Below are 27959 nucleotides of genomic sequence, written 5' to 3'. Positions count from 1 at the left end.
TAAAAAATGTGGCTAAATGTCATAAACATAATGTTTAGTGAAATAAACCAGATAAAAAGTAGTAAATACTCATATAATTCATTCATATGAAGTCTAGAAAAATGGGGGGAAATATGTGCTGTTAGAAGTCAGAATTATAATTTTCAGGGAAGAGGGCAGTGACTGGAAATAGTAATGGAGAGAGTGGAGAAATGTTCTACTTCTTGATCTCAGTACTAAGGTGTTCAGTTTTTGAAAGGTCTTTGATCTGTACACTTTTGTATTAGCTAGTGTTTTTTGCATAATAAGTTACTCAAAACTTAGAGGCTGAAAGCAACAATAAGTAGTTCTTATAGTTGCAATTTCGTTGGGCTAGGAGGAGAGGCTTAGCTGGGTCGTTCTGGCTCAGGGTCTCGGGAGGCTGCAGGCAAGTCTCTGAAGGCTCCCAGGCTGATTTACTCGGAGGCTGTTGGCAGAGGCCTCACTTCTCACCAGAGATCTCTCCATAGGGCTGGTTCAGTGTCCTCCCACCCTGGTATCCGGCTTCCTCCAGAGCAAGTGCTTTGAGGGCAAGGAGGGAGCCATCATGCTTTTTTGACCTCATTTCAGAAGTCACACTGTCCCTTTCATCACTTTCTAGCCAATAGAAATGAGTCACTAATTTGGACCCACCTTGAAGGGGAGCAGAATTGGGCTTTACCTTTGGAGGAGGAAGTAGTAAAGAATTTGTGCACACATTTTAGAAATTTCAACCGGGTAGGTCATTTTTCTGAATACATATCATACTTCAAGTAGACGTTAAAAATACACAATTTGAAAGTATTCTCTAAAATATGCATTGTTAGGGATGTTTCATTCCTATATCTGATATGTCTTCTATATTCAGGAAGCTTTGTTAATTTAACTTTTTAAGTCTCTCAGCATATTCTCCCCACCTATTTTCCCAACACCACCCAGTCCTACAGCCCTCCCCTACCCAAGGAAGTCGGAGTGATTCATCTGATGGTAATTAGGGATAAATAAACTGGGCCTACTTGGCTTAATTTCCTTTGGAAGCCAGCATGTCTCTTGGATAACTCACTCCATGGCAGGATTTTATAGTTTGGGGAGTATTTCAACCCAACATGTGGTGTTTGTGATTTGAACACTGGAAAATAAAATTGGAAATAGAATTTGTGGACCATATCAAGAGGATTTCTCCAAGGACTTGCGTTGATAGACCATGGACTTGAATGTATGGGTAAAGAATGCCCTTGGTGCCCTGACTGGTTTGGTTCAATGAATGTTCCGTCGGCCTGTGGTCTGGAGGGTCCTGGGTTCGATTCCAGTCAAGGGCATGTGCCTTGGTTGCGGGCACATCCCCAGTGGGGGGTGTGCAGGAGGCAGCTGATCGATGTTTCTCTCTCACTGATGTTTCTAGCTCTCTATCCCTCTCCTCTCCTCTCTGTGGAAAATCAATAAAATATATTTTTAAAAAACCACAAAAAATGAATGCCCTTGGTGGTTTGGAAAGTCTTATGTATACCATGCCTAAGGGTTTTCCTTTGTGTGGCCAGCTTTACCTGTTGCAGCTTGACCTTGGCAGCTGATTGTTTCTTTATGGCCATTTTGTCCACAGGCCAGAGGCTGTGTTGTAGAGGTGCCGGGGTCCAACCCCAGCAGGTCCAGGGGTTCCCAAAGGCGTAGACGGAGTCGGCAAAGAAGGAAGGACACAGAGACAGTGTTCAGTTGATCAGCAGCCTAGCCAGGATCTCCAGACAGGATCTCCAGCCAAGTTCTGGTCTGGATCTCCAGAGAGGTTCTGCTGTTTATTGTCTTGTTACATCCGTATTTATACCAGTTGATTTTAATCCTTTTAATTTCTATTACAAAGGTTAGGGCGTTTCTTATCTCCATTCCAGGGAGTAAAGATTATGTAGCTTAAGCATGATTGTTTGTAGTTAAAGTGATTAACTACCCGCCTGGCACTTAGTTAAGGAGTTTCATCCACTCCCTAACTTCAGGGAAAAATTCCTACCTGGAGAAACAACCTTTCTCGGAGAGGTGACCTTGGTTAAAACACACAGCGCTAAGGGGAGCAAACATATTAAGAACAGTATGCTATATACGCCAGGTGCCTTGAAACATAGGCTGTGCAGATGTTTCTTTCCTTAAGCGACTGTGTCAAGCAGCAAGGATGGACCGGCTTCTGGCATAGAGGCAGGACTGTGCACCCGGGCAGCTCCACACAAATCTTTGGGCCACGCAGGCCTCAGCAAAGCACGGAGGTGGGAGGACCTGGGCTGGGTTGAGGAGGTACAGTTCAAATTTCAGGAAAGGTGTGTGTGCTAGACAATGTCAGCTAAATGGCCCAGGCTTTATAACCACCACCACCACCACCCCCCCCCCCCCCCCCCCCCCCCGCCCCCGCCCGCGCACACACACCCAGGCCTTTTACTCCTTAGGCACACCTGAGGCAAAAATTCAAGTCTAAAGAAAACATCCTCATTCCACACTAGACAGTGGGAGGCAAGCAAGGTTTTGCTGCTTTCAATGCAAGACTGCCGAGTCCCACCTGGGCCAGGGAACACTGGGGAGATGACATCCACGGGTTGGAATTGTTTGTTGCCTCTAGAAAGGCAGGGCTTGATCAGCTATTCCAAGTCCTGCTCTGAATCAAGGACCAAGACAGAACCTGTGGAAGGTCAGATGTTGAATTTATGGGGTTTGTACACACGCTCAAGAGTGGAAAGTATTTAACACACTGGGTGTGTTTCAAGGTGATCCTGGGATTGTAGGTGGCATGCAGGTGCTCTGAAGGAACACGCCTGAGAAAATGTACGGAATTCAACAGCACAGAACAAAAGGTACTGAGACACTGACTTGGCAAAAAGTATGTAAAATTATGTAACCTTGAGCTTGGTTCTGGGAGCTGGAGTCGAGGGTTCTAAGTCTGGTGATGAGCCTGGCTCTGTGTGATGGCATCTACTAAAGGAATGATGGTGCCGGCAGCCACTTCCTCTCATACATGATGTGGTCTTTCCTTTTCCTAGGATGTTTGGGTAAGTTCTGTAAGGAATTTTAATTATTTTATCAACGTTGTTTCATAACAGTAGGTAATCCAACATTGCAATTTATTTCAGCCATTTCAGAAAAGTCTACATGAACAGAGGGGTTTTTTTTTTTTTGGATTCTTAGTGGTCTCATAAATCCCACCATTGTTCCTTCTGTTTCCCCTCCATTTACTGAAAAATACAAGTGTCTCATTCTTTAACCACGGCACATTGCTACCGTTTAACCATAAAGATATAGGATAATTATATATGAGAGCAATCTGGGTGGTAGGAAAAATAGAATTTCTGCTTTATATTTGTCAAATATATGTCCTTGCCAAGATATTTTTAGATTTTTTTATTTTTTTATTTTTTGGCTGGATGCTTCCCAGGAAAGAAAGTTGGTTCTTCCATCTGAAACTTGCACTTTCTATCTCAGGATTTTTAGGTCTTTAGATCTTTAGAAAGTACTTTTTAAAGTCCAGAATTTTAAACCACTGAGGGATCATTAATGAGGATAAAGAAGGCACTGGGGTTTTAGCCAGCATCACACAGAGCCAGGCTCGCAGCCTGACTTACAGCCCATGGCTCCAGTTTTCAGAACCATGAGACTCTACTTTTCCCAGTTCGGCAAGCACTCACCACATCCTACTGTGCATTATACACATTTGATACTCATTTCATTTCAGAGTACTTAGTGGGCTTAGTTTGCTTGACTTGCCTGTCTCTATAGTAAGCAATTTTTTCAGTTATGGTATTAAAAAATAAGTCCAGTTGCCAGTTATTATGGCTTCCAGTGATTATGAACTAACCAATGATTTCTTGCTTGTTTTTTACATTCCTAACCATTTTCATCTCAAATTTTGCCACGAACCCTAACCTGTTTTCCAAAATCACAATTTCTTCAGAGAACAACGTGTTCTACTGGAATTATTTGAAATAGTGTCACAAATTGCTCTTGGAGCTGTGGTGAGCCAGGTGCAATGTCATGTTCGCCTAGTTAGTTACTGCTCTTGGCTTTGCCACAACTGATGCTCAGATTATATTAAATAGACATGACTTATTTGTGTCTCACCTTGCCGGCAGAGCTGGCGGAGCTGTCTCTCCACTCAACGCGATGCATGCTCTTTAACAACATACTGATTCCCGGATTAAATCCCCTTCCAATTACTGTCTGTCATCCAATGTGGCTCAGTTCCTGGCCCGTTATCCCTCCCATGTCTCTTTGGTTCCATTGCTTAACATGAGCATTGGACAGCACAGCTTCTGTGCCAAAGATTTCTCATTTTGTGAAAGAGTTTGTATCAAAATTCGTTTAAAAAACTCAGAGCTTTGAAGATGAAGTCCTTGACAGCCCTAAACTTTTGCAAAGTGTAAAGAAGCTTCATAATCAAAACCAAAACTAGAGAAGTATTTAAATTCTAATGCTAATCCTACTTACTCTTATAATAATGATATTATAGCTACTAACACTTATTGAGTACTAACTAACTCTATGTTCCAAATATTGTGCATGGATTGGTTTATTTAATCTCACAACAGCCTCACAAAGATTTTTTTGAATCTCTGATAAGGAGAAGGCAAAGAAAAAATTACAATCCCATGATCACTCAGCTCCTAGATGGTGAATCCATGATTTGAACCCAGACAAATCAGATTCCAGATTCCATAGCTCTTAATCAGCACCCATCGTCTCTTTCTATTACGAAAGAAGTGGAAACTAAACAAAGTCCTCTCATGAAAGGTGACAGGACATTCTAATCTCTTGGAGTTCATTTATTTGGTTGCTAGTTTTAGAACTTACCAACTTTCGCCCTAACCGGTTTGGCTCAGTGGATAGAGCGCCGGCCTACCGACTGAAGAGTCCCAGGTTTGATTCCGGTCAAGGGCACATACCTTGGTTGCAGGCACATCCCCAGTAGGGAGTGTGCAGGAGGCAGCTGATCGATGTTTCTCTCTCATCGATGTTTCTAACTCTCTATCCCTCTCCCTTCCTCTCTGTAAAAAAATTAAAAAAATAAAAAATAAATCAACAAAATATATATTTTTTTAAAAAAAGAACTTACCAACTTTAATTTATGGGTGTGGCCATTTCAATGTCTTTAAAAATGTAAGCACTATTTCTTATTCTTTCATTCACTAATCATTGATTGGGCAACCATCTCTCAGGTATCATGCTATGCATGGGTAAGAATAAAATCTAAAAACACATATTTCCTGCCTCAAGTTTTTCCCAATCAGAAAAAAAAAAGTACATGGAAACACAGCCTTGTGATACAGTGTGATAAATGTGATGCTGCAGGTGTACACAAAGTAGAAGGGTGGGGGAAAGGAGACCACGACATTTGGATTTATGGTCATTTGTTAATATACTTTGATGTTCAAGTGTCAGCCTCAACAATTCAATGACTCTGGAAAGAATCTAAAATTATATTTTAAAAACAAATTATCCTTTTTTTCCAAGAGATGTACTATAGCTGGGTTTGAAACCTGGGTCCATTAATTTTGGGCAATTTAACTTCCCTAAGGCTCAGTTTCATTATCTGTAAAATGAGGATAATAATTTTAGTAACAGAACTGTTATGAGAATTGAATGTGATATATGTGAATTCCTCAGAGCAGTATCTAACATACAATAAGCACTATATGTATTTTCTATTGTTATTATAACTAGAGGCCCGGTGCACAAAAATTGGTGCACTCAGGGGGGAGTGGGGTTCCTCAGCCCGGCCTGTGCCCTCTCTCAGTCTGGGACCCCTCGGGAGATAAAGACCTGCTGGCTTAGGCCTGCTCCCGGGTGGCAGAGGGCAGGCCCAATCCCTAGGTGCAGCCCCTGGTCGGGCTCAGAGCAGGGACGATTGGGGAGTTGGGGCGCCGCCCCCTGTCATGCACAGAGCAGGGCAACCTGGAGGTTGTGATGCCACCCTCAGTCATGCTCAGGGTAGGGCCGATTGGGGGGTTGGGGCACCGCCCCCTGTCACACTCAAGGCAGGGTCCATGGGGAGGTTGTGGCGCCACCCCCTGTCACGCACAGAGCAGGGCCAATCAGGGGGTTGGGGCACTGCCCCCTGTCACTCACAGAGCAGGGCCCATCAGGGGGGTTGGGGCTCTGTACCCTGTCACGTACAGAGCAGGGCCAATCAGGGGGTTGGGGCGCTGCCCCCTGTCATGCACAGAGCAGGGCCCATCAGGGGGTTGGGGCGCTGCCCTCTATCACCCACAGAGCAGGGCTGATCAGGGGGTTAGGGTGCTGCCACTCTCACACTCAGGGCAGGGGCTGATGGGGAGGTTATGGCTCTACCCCGTCACACACAGAGCAGGGCCCGTGGGAGTGGGGGGTTGGGGCGCCGCACCCTGTCACACACAGAGCAGGGCCGATCAGGGGGTTGGGGCGCCTTCCCCTGTCACGAACAGAGCAGGGTGGATAGGGAGGTTGTGGCCCCACCCCCTGTCACGCACAGAGCAGGGCCAATCAGGGGGTTTGGATGCTGCCCCCTGTCATGCTGATCCCAGTGCCGGGAGGCATATTACCCTTTTACTATATAGGGTAGAGGCCTGGTGCACGGGTGGGTGCCAGCTGGTTTGCCCTGAAGGGTGTCCTGGATCAGGGTGGGGGTCCCCACTGGGGTGCCTGGCCAGTCTGGGTGAGGGGCTGAGGGCTGTTTTCAGGCTGGGGGTGACTGAAGCTCCCAACCGCTCCTTTTGTTCTTTTTTTTTTTTTTTTTATTCTGGGCCAGCTTTAGCTTTGAGGCTTGGCTCCAGCTCTTAGGCCTCCGCTGCTGAAAGTAGGTTTCTGGCCTTTGCTTACAATGTTGCGATCCTGCTGGCTGAAGCCCGGCAGGTTCCTGGGGTTTTGTTTAGCTTTTATATTTGTTACATAGTTGCTTAGAGTTGCAGATCAGAGGCTTGCAGCGGCAGGTGGGGAATGTTGGAGTCCTCCGTCACTGAAGCAAGCAAGCCTCATGTTAGTTTCAAGCTGCCTGGCTGCCGGCCGCCATCTTGGCTGGCAGTTAATTTGCATATTGCCCTGATTAGCCAATGGGAAGGGTAGCGGTCATATGCCAATTACCATGTTTCTCTTTTATTAGATAGGATTATTAATAAATATGTTGATATTCAATGAAAGAGCTTTGTAAGGTAAAATTGAATGCCTTTCTTCAAGTGGACCAGGTGATATTAAAAACAACACATGTATATTTGTTGAGCTTCTAATTAATATTCTAGGTGTCATGCCAGGGTCTGGAAAACAAATTCGATTCAGGAGTACTCAGTAAGTTTATAATAAAATGGAGGCAACAAAATACTAGCCAAAATATATTAGAATACATGGTATTTAAACGCAATGTGCGATGGGAAAATGCAGGTGAGCAGAAAATTAAATCAGTCTTGATGGATCCAGAAAAGCTTTAGTGAGGAGGTGACATTTGAAACAGCTGTTGAAGGAATCCAGCAAAATGAGTACCAAGGTCAGACCAGGCACAGGGAGCAGCATGGCAAAGATATGAAGAGATAACAGAAGAATAGAAAGTGAAGACTCATGGGATACATATAGACAGGTGTCTGGAAATGAGCAGGGAGAAGTGAAATTCTTATGAAAATCCTGTAGTCAATTCTCTAATTTGGGGAGAGAGTAATGTAACAACATAACATCTGCATTTCGAAATATTTTTTGTGGTACCAGGGGAAATGGATTTGAAGAGGGAACAAACAAGGATAGAAAAACTCATCAAGAGATTATTACAACAGTCCCAAAGAGAAATGATGATGGCCTGAACTAAGGCTGTGACTAGCATGAAAGGAAGAGAGAAGATAGAAGTATCAACAAAACAAGGTGACCAATTAAACGTGGTAGATAAAGAGATGTTCAATGTGACTCTGAGATGCCTGCTCTGAGTCACTAATTTTTAATGCTGATAACCAATATCAAACAAGGCAGAAGGAAAAGCACATATGCCATCTCTATCTAGCAGCTAAAATTCCCCAGCCAGGGATATGGATTTTGAAGACTTGAGAGTTCACTGGGGATTTGGAAATAGTTAGGATCAACAGGAATAGAAAGTAGAATAAAAAGACAAAGACTAGACTAAGACTAGATCCCAGAGAAACTCCAAAATTCTAACAGTGTCCAGAAGAAGAAGAAAAAGGAACAGAATACAAATTAGATATCAAAGGAGCAGCCAGAGTGATGAGTACCTGACTGTAGCAGTCAGAGGGATGATGAGAGAGCAGGAAACAGATGGAAAAGAGGAACAAGAACAGGAAGGAGTAGAATTGTGGAAGCTACAGGACAAGATTTCAAGTAAGTTGTGGTGACAGGAGACAAAGAGAACAAGAAAAGAGTAGAAGTCAGTACTGTCAATTCATAGAAACAGGAAAAAAGAGTAAGTAAACTCTATTTTAAGTGCCCATTATGGGGAGGGGAATAGGGGACTGTATAGGGTGTAGAGATAGAAACTTAATCTGAGCCCATTTCTGAAAACCTCAGCGCTGAGATATGGTGGGGGAGTTGAAGGAGCCAATCTGATTATTGTTCATAAGGCCCACAGTTGCACAGGTAGCACCATAGGAAAGACCTCACATCTTTCAGTCTCATGGCCACTTCTGGGACTAATCCATATTTGAGGTGGAGAGCAAGACTTTTCCTCTTACGTTGGTGCCACAGCTGGGGCATGTTGCTGTTTGGAACACTTCCGTGCCCGCTCTAGACATAGCTGTCATTCCTTCTCTGAGGGCTTGCTGCCTTCCAGGTGCTTAGTCAAGAAGTCTTACTTCACACACAGAGAGGAAGAAAGAGAGAGAGAGAGAGAGAGAGAGAGAGAGAGAGAGAGAGAGAGAGAGAGAGAAAGGGAGGAAGGGAGGAAGGAAGGAAGGAAGGAAGGAAGGAAGGAAGGAAGGAAGGAAGGAAGGAAGGAAGGAAGGAAGGAAGGAAGGAAGGAAGGAAGGAAGGAAAGGGAAGGGAAGAAAGAAAGAAAGAAAGAAAGAAAGAAAGAAAGAAAGAAAGAAAGAAAGAAAGAAAAAGAGAGAGAGAAACTCCCACATTTTGTCCTCTCATTCTCTCCTGCCCACAGTTTGGGTCTGGAAGATACATATTCTAAGTTGGTGAGGGACCAGCAATGCCCCAAACTCTCTGCCTTGCTTCTCCCAAATATTTGGCTATTCCCCAAATTTATCAAATATCTCTGAACAGAACACACAAACTTGAATGTGTACCACAGCTGCACAGGTGACATAGATGAATGAGAGGCCCATGGTGGCCATGTCAAACTGGAGCTCAAGCAGCCCATTCAAGGGGCAGGCATTGTAGAGCTCTAGCCAATTCCTCTCCATGAAAATGCAGATCCAGCTGTGCCTGATCTTCCAGAGCTTTATATGAAGTATCCCAATTTTAAGTGCTAGGAACTATTTATACACTGCGAAGCAATACAGAACACCTCTGAAAGCAAATGCAGGCCAAATCCCACAAGTTTAAGACAACTCCCTCAAAATGTTAAGTTCTCAAATGCAAAAGCTAGAAGCACTGCTGATTATTTCTGCTTTCCTCTCTATCCCTTCCTCCTAGAGCAGTGGTTCTCAACCTTCCTAATGCCGCGACCCTTTAATACAGTTCCTCATGTTGTGGTGACCCCCAACCATAAAATTATTTTCATTGCTACTTCATAACTGTAATTTTGCTACTGTTATGAATCGTAATGTAAATATCTGATATGCAGGATGTATTTTCATTGTTACAAATTGAACATAATTAAAGCATAGTGATTAATTACAAAAATAATATATAATTATATATGTGTTTTCCGATGGTCTTAGGCGACCCCCAAAGGGGTCGTGACCCACAGGTTGAGAACCGCTGTCCTAGAGGGTCCCTACTATGTGCTTGATCACTGTGGAAGTTTAAGGGTGGTGGTGAGACAGGAAAGAAAGACCAAGATGAAAGTGTATAGCTTAGTATGTCAAAAGTATTACACAGCAACACAAGATAAAGAAGAATTCAAGCCAAAAATGGGCAGAAAACTAATTTATTGTACATTTTTATATAACCAATAACATACATGTTTTATCTCACTCATCCTTATAATTATCCCAGTAACTATGAATCATTATCCTCAATTTACAGGTGAATAACTGAGCTTCAAAGGGATTAAGCAACTTGGCTGTGGTTACACAACGATGGAGCTGGAATTTAAACTCAGATATTTTTTATTGCAAAAGTCATGTTCCTATTCAAACTGCTTTCCAAATGGCTGAGTGCTCACATAATGAGAAATTTGGGTTTTGCTAATATAAAATATGAATGTGTTTAGGACCATCTGTTTCTCTCCATTCCAATACCCATTACCATTTTCCTTGGGGAATAATATACGTTTTGGGAGCTGGCCCCTGTCACTGCTCCAATGATGGTAGCTCCTATTTCATTCCATCCAAGCTCTTCCTCCAAATCTCTTTGTTCTTCCATACTTGTAAATTGCCTGATCAATAATGTTGCTTAAAACGGATTTTTCTTTACATATATCCCTAGTCTTATGCTAGATTTTGGTATATTTTTGTTACTGATGAAACTAGCATCACTAATTCTAGAATTTGAAAAACAAAAAACAACCTATGTATCTACTTTACACACCCATGGAAGATACCATTTCTATTCAACATTGCACTAAAGGTCTTAGTCAATGAAATAAATCAAGAAAAAAAAGAAATAAAAATGTGTAATTATTGGAAAGGAAGAAATAAAGCTGTATTATTAGCCAAGCACACAGTGACATATGTAGAAAATACGCAATATAATCTAAGATAAATTATTAAAATTAATTAGTAAGTTTAGCAAAGTTACCAGATTCAAAATCAACACAAAAAATGTGTTTCTTTTCTTTTAACATGTTTTTATTTATTTAAGAGAGGAAGGGAGGAAAGATAGAAACATCAATGATGAGAGAGAATCATAGATCGGTCACCTTCTGCATGCCCCACACTGGGGATTGAGCCTGCAACCTGGGCATGTGCCTTGACTGGGAACTGAAACATGACCTCCTGGTTCATAGGTCAACACTCAACCACTGAGCCATGCTGGCTGGGCCAAAAATTATATTTCTATATTCATTTATTTATCCTAAGGATGTTTTATAAATTTTGTATTAAAAGACTTGCAATTATTCATTATATTTATTTTTAGGTACTTAACATTTCACGATTCTTTGTAAATGATTTTTTAAAAATTCCAATTTGTACTATTTATAGTTGATATAAAACAATTTTGCATGTGGTGACATTGAATCCAGCAACTTTGCTAAACTTACTTATTAATTTAGACAATTAAAAGATTTCTAACAGAAAAATGCTAAAACATTATTAAAAACAAAGAAATCTAAATAATTGGATAGGTATACCATGGATAGGGAGACTCAATGTTGTAAAGATGTAAACTACAGATTCAAAATAAAAATTCTAGCAGGAGTGTGTGTGTGTGTGTGTGTGTGTGTGTGTGTGTGTGTGTGTGTATGCGCGCGCACAAACTGACAAGCTTCTAAAATTTCTATAGAAACATGAGGGCAAAGAATAACCACATCACTCAACAACAAAGTGAGAGAGCTTCTTCTATAAGCCTTATAATGTTCAACAGCAGGGTATTGGCCCAAGGATAGAACAAAACAGAGTTCAAAAGCAGACCTTGGGGCAATTTGGGACAATATCCCACCTTTGCCAGTGGCTCATGGTGTTTGTCTCGTACAGAACTAACTCTCCAAGGAAGGTGCTTAGGAATGGTTTGTATTGTCATCCAACACCGCCATCTCAGTGTGTTTTCCAGTCTGGGCTACAGAAGTTACTTTTTTTTTTCAATTGTGCACATTTTTTTCAATTGTGACTCATGTTCAATTTAGAAGACAGGCATCAGAGAGGGTCTCTTTGATAAAATATGATAAAATTCTACTCTAATGCTCTATGTGGGGTCCAATAAATTTAGTCTCTTAAAAGATGCTCTTATGTTTTTGAAAGATTAACTAAAAATGAAAGCAGCCTGCTGCTGTAGAAGACTCACTAATTAGTGTACACTGTGTGTGTTTGCTAGCTGTGTTAAAGAGGAGTTTCACTACAGTAGGTGGTGGTAAATAAAACGTTTTACTTGGGCTCATTATATGCCCATAAATATCTGCAATATATCAGTAACAGAGACAAAGAAAGAAAGAATATTGAATAGACCATTAGTTATTTCTACCTCAGGAGGGATTGTGAGAGATCAGGTAGGATGGTAGCCACAGGGAAGCAGAAAAATGGACAGATTTGAGAAGCATTTGTCAAAACATAATATATATTTTATATATAAATGAGTGCAATTGTATAATCTTAAACATAATGGAGATAATTTCTACATTTTTCTTAATTAGAAGAAACATTTCTACCTACATTGAGTTATCAATTTGACCACAGTTTCTTTTTATTTTTTTCTTGCTGTGTTCTCAAGTAATTTAATAAAATGTAATATGTTTTTAATATTGTGGTTTGTTCTGGGAAGCATGAAGGTAAAAGATGAGCTTACTCTTAAATCTGATTTTAATATCCTTCCCTTATAATTACCTTCAGTACCAAAGATCAAAATTAAGACTTCAATAAAATATCATAAGCAGATAAATATCTTCTAGATAAAAGTTCTCCTTTGGAGTTGATGAGACTTAAGTGACTTGCAAAAATCACACAGTCATCAAGTTCAGAGCCCGGCCTAAAACGACTTCTGACTCCATGATAACAGGCACCTCCTACCCTGGGGCAAGAGGCCATGTTATTCAGATGTGATTCTCTAAAGCAGGGTTTCGTAAGCACAGCACTATGGACATTTTGGACCATATAATTCTTTGTTATAGGGGCACATTCCTGTGCATGGTAGGATGTTTAGCAGCATACCTAGTCTCTACCCACTAAAGGCCAGTAACATTGCCCTTCCACACCAGTTGTGACAATCAAAGTATCTCCAGACATTGCCAACTATCCTGAGAGGCAAATGTCTTCCCAGTTAGAAACAACAGCCCTAAAAAGTTCTATCCCTAAAATGCTTTGAATTTTTGTCAAAACAGAAAGAACCCAGGAAACTTTGTACCATGTCTCCTAAGAATATTAAATCTGTTATGCTTTCTACAGCTTAATCAGAGTTCAGCACCTGTGTGCTTGCTCTCGAAACCTCCCATTGCTAAGACAGTCTTCCCAGTCTGCTCAGTGCAGTCCTTGCCACTTTCAGCTTAGCTTTGAATCAGAGGAACTACATTACCCAGGCGCCCTTGTTTCCTGGTCTCTAGGTGATTTCAGCCAGTGGGAGGTACTGGCAAAAGTCTGGAGTGGGCAGGAGGGAATGAACCTGGGCACTTCTCCCTTTCTCTGTTCTGGCAGTAGCCCTTGAGTCCCCTCCTAGACACCCTTCCCTCTGTGGTCCCTGCCATAGGTTCCGTTATCTCGGTCTTTCCAGTCTAAGGGTGGTAGCAACTTTCTATGGTTGCTAATTTCTGGTTTACCTTGCTCTCCTGTTTGGCTTCTTCTTCTATCATCTGTATAAACAGTTGCTACGGACTGAATGTTGTCCTCTCCCTCCCCAAATTCAGGTTTGGGCCCTAAGCCTCAGGGTAGCTGTATTTGGCGTCAGGAAGTAATTAAGGTTAAATGATATCTTAAAGATGAAACCCTGATCCAATGGGATCAGTGTTTTTTATAAGACACCAGAGAGCTCATTTTTTCTCTCTCTGCCATGTGAGAACTATCAACAATTCTCTCTCATCACTGATGTTTCTATCTATCTCTGTCCCCCTTCCTCTCTGAAATCAATAAAAATATATATACTTAAAAAATAGTACTAACCTAAGAGTGTCATTATGGATTAAATGAGTGACCCCCATGCAAAGTACAAGAGGGTGATTCATCCATAGGCTAGGAAGAGGGCTCTCAGCAAGAACGGGTCTGCAGCACGCTGACGGACTTCCGGCCTCCAGAATGGTGAGGAAATCAATGTCTGCTGCTTAAGCCCACTAGTAGTGGTGGGAAAACTCATTAGTCAACAGAGCCAAATATCAACAGTACAATGATTGAAATTTCTTTTGAGAGCCACATTTTTTAAACTTAAACTATATAGGTAGGTACATTGTTATTAACTTAATTAGGGTACTCCTAAGGCTTAGGAAGAGCCACACTCAAGGGGACCAAGAGCCGCATGTGGCTCGCGAACCGCAGTTTGCCGACTAGACTATTATAGTGTTTTGTCATTGCAGCCCAAGCTGACTAATATAGCAATTCCCTCTACTGTATTTCCATTATTTAAATAGCTAGAGATTTTGCTTTTCTGTTTTAGTTCTTTATGCCATTGATACCATAACATGTCCTAACATGTGCCCGACACTATGCAGAGGCACTTCCATATTCACTTCCTCACCCACTTCTCCCAATATCACTGTAAGGTAGGGCAAAATGGTATGATGTAAGGAGCACAGGTTTTGAGTTACTTAGATAGAATCAGAAGTCCTCCACTGAACTAGCTGCATAACCTAAGGAAAATTAGTTAATCTCAATGAGCCCTGGTTTCCTCGTCTGTAAATTGGATCTAGTAATAGTACTAACCTGCCCTAGCCGGTTTGGCTCAGTGGATAGAGCGTCAGCCTTCGGACTAAATGGTCCCAGGTTTGATTCTGGCCAAGGGCACATGCCCAAGTTGTGGGTTCAATCCCCTCCAGTAGAGGATGTGCAGGAGGCAGCCAATAAATGATTCTCTCTCATCACTGCTGTTTCTATATATCTCTCTGTCTTCCTCTCTGAAATCAATAAAAAATATATACTAAAAAAATAGTACTAATGTAAGAGTGTCATTCTGGATTAAATCAGTGACCCCCATGCAAAGTACTCAGAATAGTTTAGGCATATCATAAGCTCTCAATAATATAGCTAAGGTATTCTTTTTAGCTACAGTTTATTGAGTACCCTTTATGTGCCAAGCCCTCCAATAGGTACTGGGAACATAATGGCAAATAAGAAATAACTAATGCCTTTAAGGACTTGCAGTTTACCAACAGAGGCAAACCATGAACAGGTAATTATAATACAACTAGAGGCCTGTTGCATGAAGATTTGTGCAATAGGCCTTCTTTCCCCTGGCTGCCAGCACTAGTTTTCCTCTGGCACCCGGGACCCAGACCTGTAACTCCGGCCACCGCCTTCCATCTTCACTCTGGACACAGTCTTCACTGCAGCTGGAGCCTTCAGTCTTTGCTCCTCACTCTGGCGGGAGTCTTCAGGCTCTGGCCAGAGCTGCTCCTGTAGCTCCTTCCACACCCCCACCCTCTCCCTCATAGCTTGATCACTGCTTCGCCTGCAGACCTCACCGACGGGCTCCTGGGTTCCAGGGGGCCGCCTTGCCTGAGGCCTGGCTTCCCAATCAAGATCATGATCACAGGCCTCAGGCAGGGCGGCTCCTGGGTCCCGGGGTGCTGCCTTGCCTGCGGCCCAGCTTTCTGATCACAATCATGATCACAGATGCAGGGTCCCACCGCCCAGGGCCGCACACGGGGGTTCCAGCTGGCGGCGGGGCTTAGGCGGCACATGGGGGCCCGTATGGTGGCTGGCGCTGGCCCTCCCTGCCTGCAGTATGCAAATTAGCCACCATCTTAGTTGGTGGTTCATTTGCATATCACACTGATTAGCCAATGGGAGGCGTAGCAAAGGTACAGTCAATTACCATGTTTGTCTATTATTAGATAAGATATGGAAAATTTATTAATAGACATGTCATGGGAAAGCCAAATAATGATTCTCAGCCAAGGCTTGGGAGACAAGAGTCAAGGTTTGTGTCCCAGTTTTGCCAGTTACTAATGGTTTGGCTCTGGGCTGAGAGCTCTAATTCTCTATTTTCTCACCAGCAAAATGAGAATAATAATAGATAGTATTTGCCTCATAAGAATGTGGTGAGAAGAAATGAGGTAATAAAAGTAGAGTTTCTGGGACATGGCCTGTGCTTAGAGGACAGTTACCGTTACCATCAATAGGGGAGCACAGAATCAGGCTGTGTAACCCAGCCAGCACTCCCTCAAGTTTTCCAGTCCTTGCTGGTCACTCTCATCTACTTGACAACAACTGCCTTTCTTCCTCTTTCTCCTGCTCAGAAGAGGAGTGCAGATACAGACTTAAAAATGTACAAGAATGTTTATAGCAGCTTTATTCACAATAATTCCAAATTGGAAGCAAATCCAACAATGCCTGTCAACAGGAGGATGGATAAATACATTGTGCTATATAGTCCTCTACAATGAAATACTACATAACAATGAAAATTAACTACAGTTGCATGCAACAATATAGATGAACCTCACAAACAGAATGTTGAAGAGAAAGAAGCCAGAGTGCAAATTTGACTATTCCATTTATAGAAAGTTTAAGAATAGGCAAAGTGAATCTGTGGCCATAGAATAAATTCAGAAGAGGGGTTATCTTTGGGGAGGTATTAGCTGAGAAGGGCGATCACATACTAGTAACTGTTTAACAACCAGCTCTTAGAAAAAAATCCCCAATTGTATGCCATTTGCCAGTTTCCATCGTGTAAATACTCCCACCACCATGGATTTAAAGCACTGTGTGATGCCTCTGAGCACAGAGTGGGGAAGAGACCCTTATGGATGGTCTGCTCTGTCATAGCACTGGCCGGTGGCATGCAGGGGCACTCTGGTGTGCTGGAAGTGTCCTGTATCCTGACCTCATCATGCTTACACAGGTGCATACTTAAGATTGTTCACCTTATTGTGTGTCTCTTATACCTCAAGAAAAGGTAGAATGTAAAAATGTCTGTGAGAACTAGAAAGATAGAAGCCGTTGTAACTATTTTCCAGAGAAGGTCCAGAGAGGAATCAGAGAGTCAGTGTCTGGAAAGATGGCACTCACATCTTCTTGTCCCCTAAACAGAGAGAAGAGAGAGATGCCATCCGTAGACATTGGCATAAATAGCAAAGAGCCAGCCCACTCTCTCAGTCTTTCAAATTGTGACTTAATCTTATCACTAATGGCTGAGACACCACACAAAACAGTGTTGCTTCTGAAGAGCCCTAGATGCACTGCCTTGACTACCTGTCACTCAGAGATGGCTATTCCCCTGGCTGGCTCCAGATGAATGTTTTAAGCACAGTACCATCTGAACACAATGATCGGACACAAAAAAGCACCAATGTAAAGAATGTCACTTTTATTTTGAGTAAAAATGCACATTTATATTACTTTTCTAGCATCACTAAAATCCTAAGTATATTCAATATGTCTGGGAGATAACTAAAGTCTAGCTAAATAAGAAATTTTAATAAGACAGCTGCTCCTAACATAGACAGCACTCATACGTTTAAAGTTACAGAGGCAAAGCAACCATTTTAAGGAGCTTGACTGATGATAACTCGACATATCCACAGATTCACTTGTTCCCAATCTGGCAGAACAGGACCATAGAAAATACCAGACCAAGTATCTAGAAAACAAAATAATAGAGTTAACATGGAATTCAAGGGAAAATGCATTATAAATAGACAGAAAGAACATTATATAGGAAAAGATTCTGGCTATGGACAGTTTTAATCTTTTTAACCTACGTCATCTCTCTTCCTGGGAAATTAGAGACTCCCATGGGACAAGAGAGCATTGAGAAAGTTCTCTGAGTGAACTGTTTTAATCAGGGTTTTCTGCTGCCAGTCCATCTCTAATTTGCCCAGTCTGGTTGTTCAGTAGCTGCTGCCCCCAGAGCACTCCAACTTTGGGGGACACACACCCTTCTGTGGGGCACCTGCCCCAGAGCTCAGGGGAACTCGGGCCTCTGGACGCTCAATATACCTATTGCTTCCATGAAACAGCTATGCTCTCTGGGTTAGATCATCTGCATACAAATCAAGGAGTCTAGAATTTCTCTTGCCATAGTGACGGCATTGCCAAGAGGAGTGAAAAAAAAAGTAACATTTAAAAAACAACAACTTCTAAATCTATGGAGAATAGCTTAATTTAGAAATTTCCTCCGAAGTGAACAAACACAGCTGAAAATCGGGGGCATAGTTTCCCATTTATTAAGTGGCTCTCCCAAGAATGAGGCATCTCAAAACTTGCCCTAAGTGTCTTTGCAGTTGGTGACTCGCATGCCGTGGCTTTGATGTAGAAATGACAGAAGGACCTGTGTGTTTTACCAATCAAAAGTTTTCCTCCCCACCAGCCTGCTTTCAGGGGAGGCAGGAGGAGGGTGAGCTGCTACTTATGTTGAGTCGTCATAAGTGCTCCTACTATATTGAGATGTCCTGCTTAAGAATTTGTTCCTGAAAATGCATTTCAGATGAGAACTACTGCCCAATATTTGTCACCTTAAAAAAATAAAAAAGAAAAAAAAGCAGATACCAGCTCTCTGAAAAAAATAATGATTTTCATTCAGAGCTTTCTCAGAGTCATTCTTTTAGAATGACTTCAAAAAGCCTTGAAATTTAGTCTTTTTGCCTTGATCCCAAGCCTCAAGTCTGGGAGACAGGTATCAGGAAAGAATAAAGAACATGGGCAAAATACTGAGATAAGGCAACTATCATCTTTCATCGTCACATCCTTGAAATAGAAGCCTGATATTTATCATCTGACTAGACAGTTAATATTCCCACTTTCTTGCACTTCGCTGCCTCTGAAAAAAATTTTTTTATCATTGTTCATAAAAATAGCAGGTAATTAAAATGAGATCCATCATATGGTAATGTATGCAAAGACTCAGGATAAACTTGCTATACGTAATGTGCATGAGTTCCCCTATTCTGGAAAAGTCTAAAAAAATGTAAAGTTATCATTTTTCTCTCTCTTAACTATGCTATTCTTGGGATCTTCTGTCAGGATAACATTTATCCTACAAAGTGATGACTACCAGTGTCAGTGCCCTTTTTTTTTTTTTTTTTTTTTTAAATATATTTTATTGATTTTTTACAGAGAGGAAGGGAGAGAGATAGAGAGTTAGAAACATCGATGGGAGAGAAACATCGATCAGCCGCCTCCTGCACATCTCCCACTGGGGATGTTCCCACAGCCCAGGTACATGCCCTTAACCGGAATCGAACCTGGGACCCCTCAGTCCGCAGGCCGACGCTCTATCCACTGAGCCAAACCGGTTTCGGCAGTGTCAGTGCCCTTTTTTCTTAGTTGAAATGAGAAGAGAAAGTGCTGATCATTTTTGTGCTTGTAAGTTCTATAGTCAAATACGGCAAGGTATGTTATGATGGTCTGATTATTTAACTTGGAATAATGAGGATTCCAAGAATGTCTATAGCATTTTCTTGCAAAAATAAAGCATTTTGCATAGATTCATAGCATCCTCTCTAAGAAGAATTGCCCAGGTATGTGGTCTTACTTAGAGTCTTGAAAATGACTACTGGCCCACTCCATCAGAGCCTATGCATAAACAAACTAATGCCAACAGTCTAAATGTCAAAGGGTCATGTTTTCATATGATATTTTAATGGAGATAGTTTGAATATATTTTATGCATGGAGATATTTGCCCCGTTTCCTTCTTAAAAATATTTATTAGAGAGATATTTTTTCTCTCTCTGAGTCTTTGTGTTTACTTGAATGTAAACTTGGGAAACAAGGCCTAGGTATTAAGCCTTAGAAACGGGCCTAAGTGTTAGTCAACTAGGAATAATGAGTATAAGATAGACTAATGTACATTTTTGGATACATTTTTATAGGCTGAATATCAGACTATTTTCAAGGCTATAGTTCTTTTTTAAAAAATATATATTTTATTGATCTTTTACAGAGAGGAAGGGAGAGGGATAGAGGGCCACAAACATCAATGAGAGAGAAACATCGATCAGCTGCCTCCTGCACACCTCCCACTGGGGATGTGCCCGCAACCAAGGCACATGCCCTTGACCGGAATCGAACCTGGGACCCTTCAGTCCGCAGGCTGATACTCTATCCACTGAGCCAAACCGGTTAGGGCAAGGCTATAGTTCTTTAAACCAATTATCATATCTACATATAGTCTAGAAATCACACTAACTGGCATAACTAAAAATGTTATATTTTATGATATTAATATATATAAATTTCATACCCATAAAACGGTATTTCCCTAATCATATATTTAGAACACTCAATAAAATATCTAAATATGTAACAAACACATGGATATACCAATTTCATAGACTATGTTACTCCTCTTGTGTTCTTACTTTCCATTACATGTATTTAGATTCTTGGCAATGCCTTTGATTATGATATACAGTGGGGCTTTGACTTACGAGTTTAATTCGTTCCGAGACCGAGCTCATTAAGGAGCTTGTTAAGGAGCTCGTTAACTCAAATTACTCTGTCAACTCAAAGCAAAAAATCGGCCGAGAGACAGCTGGTATCTCAAAAAACTCGTTAGTCGGGACACTCGTAAGTCAAGGCCCCACTGTATGAGATATCAAACTCCCCAGTTGATTATGTCCTTATTTTCTCTGGCTTTCCTTTTGAGAAACTTCTTAAAAGCATCTGTGGGTTGTAGCCAGTCATAGTCAATTTGAGTCTAATATGGAATTTGACACATATTGATACTTGCATTGAATACTTCATTTAAAGCCTGCTCTTTCAACCATTCATTTAAAGTCTATTCTTGCAACACATGTGTGTGTGACTTTAATGAAAATATGTGAGTGTATGTGTGTGATTTCTTTCTCACCTCTAGGGCCACTAGCTCATATTTCTAAATTAACATTAACCCAGAATACGAAGCAGAGAAATAAAGGACATTTCGAAAAAGGAAGAATCAAGAGAAATAGACTTAATACTTTAAGTTTAAGCCAATTATCATATCTACATATAGTCTAGAAATCAGACTATTCAACTTCGATCATATATCAGACGTAGAGAAGGACATCCATGTTTCCAACAGAGAATGCTTCATATGTAGACCTATTCTGGGCTACCAGAAAGAATACTCAACACCCCAATTTACTGCTAATTGTCCCAACCCCTTTTCTAATGATTGGCTGGGAATTCCACCAGTAACCTTAATGACCACATAGGACACTAAATTGCTTTAGTCCCAGCTAAAATTCCTTTCTGGCACAGATGTGGCACAAGAGGTAAAAAGGTACCAGAAATCCCAAGGAGGACGCTGTACAGCGTTCCATGCAAGTGAAGCAGCAGCCGCTCAGCTGAGCTCACCAGCCCTCAGAGGCGTTAACCAGAGACACCCCACACCTCATCAGGACTCCTGCCAATGCCCTGCACAGGATGCAAGGGAATTTGACTCACCTGATATCTTTATTCACCAAGAGCTAGGATGATTCCAAAAACCCTTCCCTGAGATTGTTTTATTTCATCTATTTGGCAAACATTTTTAGGCCATGTAAAAAGTATCATTCAGATTCTTTTAAAAAATGCCAAGTAAGGCCGTCCAGATAAAAACCCTATTCAGGAATTGTTTTCAACATCAATAATTAAATTGATGAGAGTACATTTGAGAATTTTTACTCAATGAGAAAATTAAAGGCAACTGCTTCAAAATTTTAAAACTAATTAGATTTCTGTGGAATGGAATAGCAGGAAAACAGCTATTGAGTTCAGTTTTTATTTTCTCTTGAGTTCAGTTTTTATTTTCTCTTTCAAAATCAGGAGGAGAGATAAGAAAATGTAAAGACTGTGTTTTGGATTTGTCTGGGCTCTTTCTTCTGACTTTAAATCTTACATTAGATTCCAATGGGAAAACGATATATGGGACTAAGAACTATGTGGAAGTTAATTCAAAATTTATTCCCCAGTAGAGAGATCATTGAAAAATAGGCTTAGCCATGCTCAATTCATACAATTGTAATCCCCTCCCCAGACTCAAGGTTGACAGAGGGAGAAGCTGGCCCTTGGCACTTGGTACCCAGTGCTTGTCTGAAGCACCTGGTTTTTACTTGGCTCACCATAAATGTGCTAGCAGGATTAATGGACAAGCAAGGGAATAAATAGAGTAATTAATGAAAGGTTATACTGTACCTCAATAAATGCTATTCCAAATGCTAATCCAATAATTACGAGGAGATTTTTTTTAAGTATGTCTTTTATAAGAGTAATGCATGCCTGTTAAAAAATATATACATAAAGTTAACTTTAATCACATTTTGATGACCTTATCAGAATTAAGATTTTTTTTTCCCAGTGGGTTGATTTTTTGCACTGTTACCAAGAAACATATTCAACAAAAAGGAATTGGATTATCTCCTCTGCTTCAAACTCCTCCCCTCATCTGAAAGGTTATAGCAAGCACTCGAGGAGCAAAATTTTGCTTCAGCTACATCATTGCTGAATCTAGGGATCTCTAGTTATAAATAATAAATAATTTTATCTTAACTGGCAACTTAGAGTTATGACATTGGCTATGTATATTTTTAGGTTTGTAATCTGCAGATTACAACCAGAGTTCTCTGGTTGGGGTTTCAGTTAATTATAGTGAAATGTTTCACTTTTAAAAGGAGGTTTATATAAATTCCCTTTCTAATACTTATCAGTAATTTTTAGCTTAAAAATCATATGTCCACTATTATGCCCTTAATTGAGATAAAAAAGGAGAATTTTGGAAGTTATCTCTCTACCACATTTTTTAAAATTTATTAACACCAGTATGCAATTCCAACCTTAAAAAATTTCAGACCAACTAAAAATTCCAAAAATTGTAAATTACATGAATAATTTTAAAAATGAAAAATACTGCACAATGTAATAGTCCTATTATCTGTATTGACAGAAAACATTTCATTCCCATAATAGTCTTATATGTTCAATGGGCTAGCAAAATATTGCTATTTGTTAAATAAAATATAAGTTTTCCATAAGGTTTTTTTCCCCCCTTTGTTCCTGCCTGGGTTTCTCCATTCTCATCTGATCCAAAGTGGTCAACATTAGAAGAAGTGATTACATTATTTAGGGTTAACTATGCGATTAATGATCTATGGAGTCATATTTGTTACGCTTGAGGCGTTTTCTCCCCCATCCCCTTTAGATAACCAGGTTATCTCGGCAAAAGAGAAGGCGGGTGGGGGGTGGGGGAAGAAACAAATTATGGCCATTCAGATTTCTTATTTTTCCAGACTTCTTGCAAATGACACAAGGCAGATGGAAGTATTTTGTGAATTTATGACCATCCTGTTGGGAAACTTGGTGAAGCTATCACCCTGTATTCAGTTGAATTATGTGTGAATTTTGAGGGAATGTCTATTATTTTTGAGGATAATGTTAGTACTTTTCAAAATGTATCCTAAGGAAAAACATCTTTGCATTGAATCTTTACCAGAACACAACAATCTGCAATTTGCTATTGAATTTACCATTTTCATCATCCCAAGCAGAAACTACATTTGCTTATACCATATTTATTTCTCTCTTCCTCATACATACCATGTCACTAACATTAGGTAGAGGAAGGGAGCAGGGAGAAATATAAAAAGTAAGAATAAAATATTTTTACTGGTATTACTTGGACAATGAAAGACAGGGTAGCTGTGTAGTCGGATAGATAACTTCTTCCCCACCTGTTACTTTAAACACCAGTAACCGAAATTCCCTTTCAGAACACAGTCTCCTTCATTATGATAAGATTAGTAAAAGGGATGTGCTAGTCAGCAGGAGAGACGTTTCTCCTGAGACGCTTTCTATGTCCGGAAATGTAATTCATCTCAGTAGCCATTACTAAGCCAATACTAAATTGAAAATAATATTAAGGCATTACAGAAATTAATTTATTGAATCACGTAGCTGTTATAGATCTTGCTTCCATCTAACTATAATCTCCTTGAGGAGCCAGAAGTCTATCTGACTCTAACAAGGGTCTGTCTGACACACAGTAGGCACCCAAGTATAATAGCAAATAAAGGAAACATTAATATCATTCATATCAACTGTCATTTCTGTACACAATCCTTTCAGGCGTAAGGAAAAAATTATATAAAACCCTGTGGCAACAGGCAGATATCATGTCCTCTAGGAAGCCATAGCTTGTACCTCCAACCCTGAATTAGATGGTGTCCCATAACACTTATGCTTGCCCCTATCCAAGAAATACCAATAGTTCATTAAATGGAAGTTGCCGAGTTATCATCCTCTCCTCCCTATTTGGGCTGACCCTGTGTCCTGCACAGAAATTGGTCTCCAATGGATGATAGGAGGTAGTCAAGAAATATGGGATGAATTAAGCAGTAAGAAATATCACATGCATATATTGACATCCACAAGTGACATAGTTAAATAGGACATCTACAACACATAAAAAATAAACCCAGCTTTTTCAATTGACTTTAAATATCTGAGGCAACTTTTAATTGGAGCACTAATGAGACAAAGCAGTAAATAAACATGAATCCAGAGCTGAAACCACTAAAGGCCAATCCTTTCTTTAGGCTGATACAGTTACTTGAGAAAAGGAATCTTTGATTAGAAAACGGAAGCTTCACTTTTAAAATTAAAGTGAAAATATAGATTTCTAGAATTTATGTTAAAATAGAAAAAAAAATGGAGGAGAATAATAATTAAAGTCACCAAAAAGAGGACAACATAAACATGTATCTGTTAATTTGGACGTTGCTTCCCCTTGCAAGCAGAATGTTGCTTTGATCTATTAGAGTTGAGTTTAAATGATTGCCAGGCTCATAGAAGAAATGAAATACTTTCATCTTTTATATTGGCTTTTATCTTTAAATAAGGATTTCTTTTTTATTTGGGAAATTCCTGGGACGTTTATGTCATGATTCCCATTATAATTGCTGAAATTTAAATTTTGTGAAGTCTTTCATTTTGAAAAAGAAATGAACAGAACCACTTACTGTGACAAGTTTGATTTGTTCTTACCTGTTGGTAAACATATTTTCCATCATATAGTGTACATGGGGAATCTGATGTATCTGAACATTCACACGACTCAGAATTGGGTTGAAAATTCTGTCCCCAGTCAGAAGCTCCATCGACCAAACCACAACATTTGAACTGTTTGATGAAAAAATAGATATGAAAAGTAGGCACTAAAGAAGATAAAAAACATTGTCAATACACTGAATCACATTCTCCTGAAACCATTAAGATGTTTCTTATAATAAAATATCATATATTTTCACCCACCTCTCTGAGTACAAAAGCAAAAATAAAGGACTATTCCTTTTGGTCTTAATATAAGAAAAGGAAAAATAGGTTGCAGGAGCAAAAGTCTGAGGAACTTGGGGATGAAAAACTCACCTTCTAGATTTTAATGATGAAAGAGGAGCAGAATCAGTTCTACTTGGCCTAGATTTTAGGAAAGAAGCTTCCAAAGAGTTCATGAGAGAGTCAAGATCTCTTTAAAGAACTTTTGCTCAAAAGAGATGAGAGGTTTTACAAATGAAATTTCCATCTCATGATCTTTGACCACTTACGAAGGCTAGGAAGAAAGGGGCGAGAGGCCTCTCAAAAGCCAAGGATGCTCCGTGGGCCTCCCGTGGGATGAAATGTTACATGGACATCTGCACGAGAGGGAAAGGCGTGCCAATGGGAGATGAAACTCTTAGAACAATGTCAGAAAGACGGAGGCCCAGAACAAACCGAAACATGGAGAAACACTAGCGGCACTTGTGGCCATGCTCGGGGAAGAAAAACAAGGAAGTGATGAGCCCAATAGCACAGAGTATAAGGCGCAGATTATTAGATGAGAGAGAGAAGTAATTATCCCTCATCTTGTCCTACTTGTTCTATTAGAGGGAGAGAAAACGCTTCATGCAGAAAGGCAGAAGAAAACGGAGCCAATCCTGGGTGGTTTTCCAGGCCCAGAGGCATCGTCATGCCAGGAAACTGAAAGAACGTTCACGTACTGACTGGGTGACCACATTACCCAAGTTACTCAACCCTCTCTGTGCCCGTTTCTTCATTGTTAAATACAGATAATAATAGGATCAATTTGTAGATTTGTTGTAAAGATAAAAATAAGAAAAACAATGTGAAGATATGAAATGCTTTACCCAGGGACTGACTTACAGGAAGCACTCACTGTGTGTCAGCTGTTGTTGTTGTTTCTGTTTTGCAGTTGCTGTTATTTCCGTTATGCTTACACCGCACATGATCTACTCAACACTGATACCAATGATTTAGAGAAAGATATAGAAAGTATCTTTTCAACTCTGTAGCTGATCTAGAAGCTGGGAGTGATGATCAATATATTGGAGAGAAGCAAAGATAGTTCAAACAATGGACTCAAAGTAGCAAGTTTAACTGGGGGGCGGGGGGGATAAAAAAATCTGCACTTTGGCCCTAACTGGTTTGGCTCAGTGGATAGAGCGTCAGCCTGCAGACTGAAGGGTCCCAGGTTCGATTCTGATCAAGGGCATGTACCTTGGTTGCAGGCACATCCCCAGTAGGGTTGTGCAAGAGGCAGCTGATCGATGTATGTTTCTAACTATCCCTCTCTGTAAAAAAAATCAATAAAATATATTTAAAATTAAAAAGTCTGCACTTTGGCTCAAAGACTCATTTGCACAAATACAGCGGGGGGCAAAAGTATGTTTACAGTTGTGAGTATGCAAAATGCAGATGTTATTCTTGTATTATTATTCTTGTATTATTTTCCATATGAACAACTGTAAATCTAGTTTTGCCCCTCCCTGTATATGACTTAACAGGCATTTATATGAGAGAGCTGAAGATTTCTGGTGGTTCAAAGGCCAATCAATATTAGCAAAGAGGGCAGTTTTGAAATAACCTCCTTTCCTGTTCCCACGGTAGACATCATTAATTGCTCACTCTTTCTGATTAAATAATCTTGAATAGTGTTAATGGATAGAGATACTTCAGACTGAAATGAATATAAGCCCTACTCTATGCACTCACAGATCAGTCCATATTAGGAACACAGTGTACCTCAGGAATCCTCAGGGAGGTACAGAAGACAGGGTAGAAAGGCTAAACTTGTCATGATATCTAGTCCCAGATCGGATGTGGGAGAAGTTGGGAAGAACTTGGTCAGAATGTGTTGAAGGAGTTATAACTGCCACATGAACAAGGCACTGTGCAGGGAATGAGACACAACAACCTCTAGACTAACAGTCATCACAAGAACGCAGAAGGCACATTCCATTAGCATGTTAGCAGGTAACTTGTGTGGGAATTCCCTGAAATCTAAAGAGAAAGCCATTTGTTATCTAGAACTTCTGTCCATGTGTGGTGGAGTGCAGGTCACCCAGCCAGAGTTTGAAGTAGGATATTTTGTTCCCAAAGAAGCATTAAAAAGGAAGGAAGGAAGGAAGGAAGGAAGGAAGGAAGGAAGGAAGGAAGGAAGGAAAGAAGGGAGGGAGGAGGGAGGGAGGGAGAGGAGGGAGGGGGAGGAGGAGTGAGGGAGGAGGATGAAGAAAGGAAGAAAGAAAGCCAAGAAAAAGAAAGAAAGAAAGAAAGAAGAAATAAAGACACGACGGAAGGAAGAAGGAAGCAGTACGGAAGGCAGAATGAGGTCCGTCCTTAAGTCCGGAGGATGTGTGAGGTGTGGAGTTCTTTCGTTGCGTGCTTTCTTTCTGTCTTTCAGTCCCTCCGCCTCCCTCCGACTCCTCCATCCCCAGCCCTCCCTTCCCCCCACCCCTCTCCCGCCTTCTCCCCGCCGACCCACTTCCTCCGTTCCGTCCTCCTATACCTTCCTTCACTCCCACCCTCCTCCTCCCTCCCTTCATCCCTCCTCCTCCTCCCTCCTCCCTCCCTCCCTCCCTCCCTACCCTTCCTCCCTATCCTCCTTGCCTTCCTTCGGTCCCTTCCTTTTCTCACCTCCATTAACGTACAAGCAAAAAAACCTCAGAATGAATAATAAACAGGAACTATTGTCCTGTGACAATGATGGCGAACCTTTTGAGCTCCAAGTGTCAGCATTTTGAAAAACCCTAACTTAACTCTGGTGCCATGTCACATATAGAAATTGTTTGATATTTGCAACCATAGTAAAACAAAGACTTATATTTTTTATATT

The 27959-nt window shown here is 40.8% G+C and overlaps 1 protein-coding gene and 1 long non-coding RNA gene across 8 annotated transcripts in view; one reads left to right on the top strand and one right to left on the bottom strand.

The window, feature by feature from the left end:
- The first annotated feature begins 2786 nt into the window (after window positions 1–2786).
- LOC118650927 lies at window positions 2787–10721 on the top strand. The gene is made up of 3 exons (XR_004966067.1): window positions 2787–3020; window positions 7693–7842; window positions 10126–10721. It is a non-coding gene; the product is annotated as an uncharacterized LOC118650927 (long non-coding RNA).
- Window positions 10722–17185: 6464 nt separating this feature from the next.
- Window positions 17186–27959, bottom strand: part of TSPAN8 (tetraspanin 8) — a 51207-nt gene continuing 40433 nt past the window's right edge. For 6 of the 7 annotated variants that reach the window (XM_036299509.1, XM_036299507.1, XM_036299506.1 and 3 more), the window contains 3 exons: window positions 24839–24973; window positions 21995–22078; window positions 17186–17475 (listed from right to left, as the gene is read on the bottom strand). In XM_036299509.1, the coding sequence (XP_036155402.1) occupies window positions 17422–17475; window positions 21995–22078; window positions 24839–24973 (273 nt within the window). In that variant the 3' untranslated portion in view covers window positions 17186–17421. The remainder of the gene's footprint in view (window positions 17476–21994; window positions 22079–24838; window positions 24974–27959) is intronic. The other variant, XM_036299512.1, reaches the window with a different exon arrangement.

The sequence above is a fragment of the Myotis myotis genome, unplaced genomic scaffold (genome assembly GCF_014108235.1).
Source record: "Myotis myotis isolate mMyoMyo1 unplaced genomic scaffold, mMyoMyo1.p scaffold_m19_p_3, whole genome shotgun sequence".
NCBI classification, from domain to species: domain Eukaryota; kingdom Metazoa; phylum Chordata; class Mammalia; order Chiroptera; family Vespertilionidae; genus Myotis; species Myotis myotis.
This window is presented reverse-complemented; position numbering and strand designations above follow the sequence as displayed.